The 7,750-nt window shown below is 36.6% G+C and overlaps 1 protein-coding gene across 1 annotated transcript in view; it reads left to right on the forward strand.

Moving 5' to 3' along the window:
* LOC137631996 (luciferin sulfotransferase-like) overlaps nt 1-7,247 on the forward strand; it is a 19,902-nt gene extending 12,655 nt beyond the window's left edge. The window contains exons 7-8 of the mRNA XM_068363986.1: nt 3,883-4,026; nt 7,087-7,247. Coding sequence (XP_068220087.1) covers nt 3,883-4,026; nt 7,087-7,196 — 254 coding nt within the window. The 3' untranslated portion in view covers nt 7,197-7,247. The remainder of the gene's footprint in view (nt 1-3,882; nt 4,027-7,086) is intronic.
* Nucleotides 7,248-7,750: the final 503 nt, after the last annotated feature.

Raw genomic sequence — 7,750 nt, forward strand, 5'->3', positions numbered from 1 at the left:
GCTTTTATCAGTATTTGGGATTCATAGTTTCCTTATAAATTATCAAGCTAAGGACTGCTTTTCTCAGTATATGGGATTCATAGTTTCCTTATGAATTATCAAGCTAAGGACTGCTTTTATCAGTATTTGGGATTCATAGTTTCCTTATCAATTATCAATTTAAGGCCTGCTTTTATCAGTAATAGGGATTCATAGTTTCCTTATCAATTATCAAGCTAAGGCCAGCTTTTATCAGTATTTGGGATTAATAGTTTCCTTATCAATTATCAAGCTAAGGCCAGCTTTTATCAGTATATGGGATTCATAGTTTCCTTATCAATTATCAAGCTAAGGCCAGCTTTTATCAGTATTTGGGATTCATAGTTTCCTTATCAATTATCAAGCTAAGGCCAGCTTTTATCAGTAATAGGGATTCATAGTTTCCTTATCAATTATCAAGCTAAGGCCAGCTTTTATCAGTATTTGGGATTCATAGTTTCCTTATCAATTATCAAGCTAAGGCCAGCTTTTATCAGTATATGGGATTCATAGTTTCCTTGTCAATTATCAAGCTAAGGCCAGCTTTTATCAGTATTTGGGATTCATAGTTTCCTTATCAATTATCAATTTAAGGCCTGCTTTCATCAGTATTTGGGATTCATAGTTTCCTTATCAATTATCAAGCTAAGGACTGATTTTATCAGTATTTGGGATTCATAGTTTCCTTATCAATTATCAATTTAAGGCCTTCTTTTATCAGTATTTGGGATTCATAGTATCCTTATCAATTATCAATTTAAGGCCTTCTTTTATCAGTATTTGGGATTCATAGTATCCTTATCAATTATCAATTTAAGGCCTTCTTTTATCAGTATTTGGGATTCATAGTTTCCTTATCAATTATCAATTTAAGGCCTTCTTTTATCAGTATTTGGGATTCATAGTTTCCTTATCAATTATCAAGCTAAGGCCTGCTTTCATCAGTATTTGGGATTCATAGTTTCCTTATCAATTATCAAGCTAAGGACTGATTCTATCAGTATTTGGGATTCATAGTTTCCTTATCAATTATCAAGCTAAGGCCTGCTTTTATCAGTATTTGGGATTCATAGTTTCCTTATCAATTATCAAGCTAAGGCCTGCTTTCATCAGTATTTGGGATTCATAGTTTCCTTATCAATTATCAAGCTAAGGCCTGCTTTTATCAGTATTTGGGATTCATAGTTTCCTTATCAATTATCAAGCTAAGGCCTGCTTTTATCAGTATTTGGGATTCATAGTTTCCTTATCAATTATCAAGCTAAGGCCTGCTTTTATCAGTATTTGGGATTCATAGTTTCCTTATCAATTATCAAGCTAAGGACTGATTCTATCAGTATTTGGGATTCATAGTTTCCTTATCAATTATCAAGCTAAGGCCTGCTTTTATCAGTATTTGGGATTCATAGTTTCCTTATCAATTATCAAGCTAAGGACTGATTCTATCAGTATTTGGGATTCATAGTTTCCTTATCAATTATCAAGCTAAGGCCTGCTTTTATCAGTATTTGGGATTCATAGTTTCCTTATCAATTATCAAGCTAAGGCCTGCTTTCATCAGTATTTGGGATTCATAGTTTCCTTATCAATTATCAAGCTAAGGACTGATTCTATCAGTATTTGGGATTCATAGTTTCCTTATCAATTATCAATTTAAGGCCTGCTTTTATCAGTAATAGGGATTCATAGTTTCCTTATCAATTATCAATTTAAGGCCTGCTTTTATCAGTACAGGTATTTTGGATTCATAGTTTCCTTATCAATTATCAAGCTAAGGACTGCTTTTATCAGTACAGGTATTTGGGATTCATAGTTTCCTTATCAATTATCAAGCAAAGGCCTGCTTTTATCAGTATTTGGGATTCATAGTTTCCTTATCAATTATCAAGCTAAAGCCCTCTTATCTCTTATCATTATTTGGGATTCATAGTGTTTTTAAAAGAACACAATCATACAAGCACAAAAAAGAGAAGCTTTAGATATATTGTTGCAGTCTACAAGTACTATTTCCCTGTTTTTAGTATTTCATTCCCTGTATTTTTTTTATACCTTGTCTGGCTTTTCATTTACAGTTAGTTTTTTAATCGTTTCCTTTCTCAGTTAATTGGAATATTTTATCCATGTCTTTATTCTAAGTGCAGTTTAGTTTTCTATAATGTTGAAGGATGTGTTCAATTAGTAACTTTATACACATAAGGCAAGGGATTTAATAGAATAGGAATCTTTAGTAAGGAAAGGCACTATACTCAATTTTTCTTAATGAGGCGCATTTGCACCGACTCTCATCGGTTCCCTTTTAGCTCGGAAAAGTGTCCTGCTATCTGATTGGTTAGAATTATCTTGATCAACCAATCAGCAATCAGGACACTTTTCCGAGCTAAAAGGGTACCCCTGCGAGTCGGTGCAAATCTGCCTCACTAAAAAGAATTGACTATAGATGGTCGTAGGATTACGGATGAGATGACAAGAATTGTGAGAAGGTTAATAGGGATCCTAAGGAATATTCCTTTCCATTGAAGACAAGAGTGGAAAACTTATAATTATCAGCAAAGCATCACTTCATGATCCTAGAGACAGATATGAACTAGAGGGGCTCTCAGTAGAGCGTAGACCTCCACCACGCCAGCTTATTTCTTGACCTTTTGCTTGACCTTGAGATGTATTAATGGGCGTGGATTTTCATACACTCAAATATGAACCCAGTTTGAAATCTCTGTGACAACGATGTCCAAACTTATGGCTGATTACGTGAATTGAGCATTTTGCTTGGCCTTGACCTTTGACCCTGACCTTCCAAAGTTTAATCATTTCCAGCTTTTTACATAACAGGTAATCCTGAAAGTTTCATTACACTATGATTAAAATTGTGGCCAGGAAGCTGTTCACAAACAAACACAAACAGTGGATAAAACAACATTCTTCCAACTTCGTTGGCGGAGGTAAAAACTGTAGTTTTTCTCACGTTTTTGCTAAGCTTTATAAAGGAAACCCAATATTGTGTCATGTTCTTGAAAATCGAGAAAATTTCTCGCAAAGGGCCTCAGTTAGATTTCACCAGTCGTCCCTATCTTGAGCTTTTAATCCAATACCTCTGCATTCATCATCTCCCACATAACATTTAATAGTCCTCAGTCATGTAGGCCTGGGTCTTCCAACTCTTCTAGTTCCTTGTGGAGCCTAGTTGATTTATGGTAATTGAACATAACTTTTCTTTGGTCATCGGATGCATCTGTAACCATTAAAGGGGCGTGTGCATTCTGAAAATTGTTATCCATTTGGTAAAACCAAGTTAGATTTGAAAAACTTTTTTTTTTTTTTCTTTTTTTTTTTTTTTGATTCATCGCCTTTTCTATTTTCTGAGGTAAAAATTACTGATTTTGTGATTCTTCTTCACCCAAGGGGTTACTGTACTGTCATTGTTCAGTAGCCACTTTCTACTAGGTAAGGGTAGAAGAGACTCTGTAGCTATGGAAAGCAGCTCTTCTAGAAGGTCACTCCAAAGTCAAACCATTGTTTTCTAGTCTTGGGTAGTACCATAGCCTCTGTACTATGGTCTTTCACTGTCTTGGGGTAGAGTTCTCTTGCTTGAGGGTACACTCGAGCACACTATTCTATCTTATTTCTCTCCCCCTTGTTGATTTTTTTATAGTTTATATAGGCGATATTTATTTCAATGTCGTTACTGTTCTTAAAATATTTTATTTTTCCTTGATTCCTTTCTTCACTGGGCTATTTTCCCTGTTGGAGCCCCTGGTTTTATAGCATCCCGGTTTTCCAACTAGGGTTGTAGCTTAGCAAGTAATAATAATAATAATAATAATAATAATAATAATAATAATAATAATAATAATAATCCCTTTCCAGGAAAGAATGTTACACCCGAAGACATCGAAAAACTGTCGTCTCATTTGCACATAGACACAATGAAAAACAACATGGCTGTGAACTGCCTGCACGAAGCCGAGTTTGGACTGTTAGACACAAAGGAAGGGGGTTTCATAAGGCAAGGTAGGTGACTGATACGTAATTACTGAGAGAAACTATTTTTCTATGTCGATTGTTTGAGCAGAAAACTCTATTTGTCTTCTTTGTTTGACTAACTTCTTTGTTTCATGTGTCAGTTATCTTTCCAACGTTTTACTGTTTAACATCCAATATGCTTACTTCAATTCTACTTCTATTTTCTTTTTCTTTAACTCGAGGGTTTTCTTTAATTAGCTTTCTCCCTATCATTTTATGAAGAAAAAATCCTAATATATGGTGATGGACATTTAATAATTGTTTTGAAACAGCTACTATTATTACTAGTCTAAAATTCCTCTCTTGTCTATTGGTGGTTTCATAAGGCAAGGTAGGTGACATATGTAAACACCCAATAAAAACGATCTTAATTTTTGGTGATGGACATTTAATAATTGTTTTGAAACAGCTGCTATTATTGCTAGAGTCTAAAATTATTCCTCTCTTGTCTATTGGTGGTTTCATAAGGCAAGGTAAGTGACTTGATATGTAAACACCCAATAAAAACAATCTTAATTTTTGGTGATGGAAATTTAATAATTGTTTTGAAACCGCTACTATTATTGCTAGAGTCTAAAATTCCTCTCTTGTCTAGAGGTGGTTTCATAAGGCAAGGTATGTGACTGATATGTTAACACCCAAGAAAAAATCTTAATTTATGGTAATGGAAATTTAATAATTGTTTTGAAACCGCTGCTATTATTGCTAGAGTCTAACATTCCTCTCTTGTCTAGTTTTTGAAATTATAATTGTCTTACAAAATTAAATTCTTTCTCTCTCACGGGCTCCTGTCCTCTTCATGAGAAGAAAAAGTGAAACTTAATCTTAAAACTTAATGTTTATATATGTTTTTCTTTGTATACAATGCAAGAATGTACGTTAAAAACGGTAAATGTTTGGCAACATTTACTCTAGGATTTTTACCGTTTTAAAAACAGATATATGACGTAAAGGGGTGATATTACAGTCACCAACCCGTAAAACATAATAACAAGTATGGTAAAATTACGGTCGCCTGTATTTTACTGAAATACGGCTGAGAACAGTATATTTTTACGAAGAATATCCGATTAGAATTAAGTTTTTAAACAGTGTATGTTATCACCATTCAATATTGTTTACATTAATATTCTACCTAAGATGTTTTCCCCTATTTTCAGGATTAGAGTTAGCCCACTAACCAATAAAGAATAGCCAACCATAGAAACACATTTTCTCTTTCTTCACCCAATAGGCCAGGTTCTAATAAGATAATAATTCGCATATATCCTGTTTAAACTACTAAAATAATTTTTTTTCCAACTACCATGGGTATCTTGAATGAAAACAAGAGTATTTATGGGGTTAGATCTGAAAGCGAGTTATTTTTACCCTCCTCTGTCCTGTGTCTTTTTCCCCACTGAACGATCAGACTCATTTTCTCATGCATCTCCCCTTGCCACGCTACCTTTGGCCTTCTTGCTGGTCTATGTCCTACTATTTCCATGTCTAAAGATTCTGACCAAGTGCTCATCACAGTCTATAAGATTTCACTCCATTTTCAGCTCCTGCTCCCCCTTCCTCATTCATAATACAGTCTTCCCACCAGACTTCAGCCATGTCTCTTAACATTCTACCGGGTGTTATATGTCTCCATACATAGGAAAAATAATACATTCCGTACATGTATGGGTCTAACATTTATTTATATGCTTGGCCTCTTGAGTCTTGGCTTAACTACCTGTCTGTCTTGAAATATGCTTGGCTTAACTTTCTGACCTCTTGATGCTTAGCTTAACTACCTGGCTTGATGGATGCTTGGCTTAACTGCCTGGCCTCTTGATGCTTGCCTTAACTACCTGGCTTGAAGGATGCTTGGCTTAACTGCCTGGCCTCTTGATGCTTGGCTTAACTACCTGGCTTGAAGGATGCTTGGCTTAACTGTCTGGCCTCTTGATGCTTAGCTTAACTACATGGCTTGAAGGATGCTTGGCTTAACTGCCTGGCCTCTTGATGCTTGCCTTAACTACCTGGCTTGAAGGATGCTTGGCTTAACTGCCTGGCCTCTTGATGCTTGGCTCAACTCCCTGGCCTCTTGATGCTTGGATCAACTGCCTGGCTTCTTGATGCTTGGCTTAACTACCTGGCTTAAAGGATGCTTGGCTTAACTGCATGGCCTCTTAATGCTTGGCTTAACTACCTAGCTTGAAGGATACTTGGCTTAACTGCCTGGCCTCTTGGTGCTTGCCTTAACTACCTGGCTTGAAGGATGCTTGGCTTAACTGCCTGGCCTCTTGATGCTTGGCTTAACTACCTGATTTTAAGGATGCTTGACTTAACTGCCTGGCCTCTTGATGCTTGTCTTAACTACCTGGCTTAAAGGATGTTTGGCTTAACTGTCTGGCCTCTTGATGCTTGGCTTAACTTCCTTGCCTTTTGATGCTTGGCTCAAATGCCTGGCCTCTTGATGCTTGACTTAACTTCCTTGCCTTTTGATGTTTGGCTCAACTGCCTGGCCTCATGATGCTTGGCTCAACTGCCTGGCCTCTTGATGCTTGGCTTAACTTCCTTGCCTTTTGATGCTTGGCTCAACTGCCTGGCCTCTTGATGCTTGGCTTAACTTCCTTGCCTTTTGATGCTTGGCTCAAATGCCTGGCCTCTTGATGCTTGACTTAACTTCCTTGCCTTTTGATGTTTGGCTCAACTGCCTGGCCTCATGATGCTTATGCTCAACTGCCTGGCCTCATGATGCTTGGCTCAACTGCCTGGCCTCTTGATGTTTGGCTCAACTGCCCGGCCTCTTGATGCTTGGCTCAACTGCCTGGCCTCTTGATGCTTGGCTTAGCCTAATTACCTGGCTTGAACGATGTTTGACTTAAACACCTAGTTTGAATGATGTTTATTTTTCCTATGTATGGAGACTTATGGCACACCCTGTATAGTACCATCCCTTCAAAGATTCCTCAGGTTTATTTGCTTGTTTATATCTATGGCACAGAGTAGAGTCCCCCTTCTGTGCTAGTCATAGGAACTTACCTTTTACTAATGAGTATATATTTTGCTTCCCAGGTAAGTCTGGAGGATGGAGAAGTTACTTTGACGCAGAAATGATTGAAAAATTCGACAAATGGACGAAGGAGAAAGGCCAAGGACTGGAGAAGGAATTCAACTGGGTCTGAGATGTTGCTTGTTAGGTTAAGCATAGTGAACATTTATTTTGTACAAGCCTCGTTGACTTTTTATTCTTCATCCTTTATTAAGGGGCTCTGGACATCATTTATAGATTTCAAAGAAACTCCAACTGATATCAGCCAGGGGAATTTTCCTGATTATACTGTATGTCTGTTAGTGTGCATAGTTTGACACATATATAACCATACAGTAGCATATGCAAATATTAGTTGTTTATTTGTTTTTTGTATTTCTACAACAATGAAAACTGTTGAATCGAGGAGAGACGACTGAAAATTATTGTAAGCAAAACCAGGCTTAAGATCAGATGAAGATAAAAGCCCAGAAAATGCCTGGACAGGAAAATGACTGATTTTCTATTGCAATGTGCAATGGTAAATGCAACACAACATGTCTAATATAAAATATAATTTAAAAATGTTGTTAAACGATTGGATTTCTAATGACAGGTATGTATAGAAAACAGCATGTCATGGTGAAAGGACTATCCGGAAAGGAGAGCCAAAAATCTGTTACTTTGGGAATGTTGTGGATTGTGAAC

This window comes from Palaemon carinicauda, chromosome 40 (genome assembly GCF_036898095.1).
Source record: "Palaemon carinicauda isolate YSFRI2023 chromosome 40, ASM3689809v2, whole genome shotgun sequence".
Lineage (NCBI taxonomy): Eukaryota > Metazoa > Arthropoda > Malacostraca > Decapoda > Palaemonidae > Palaemon > Palaemon carinicauda.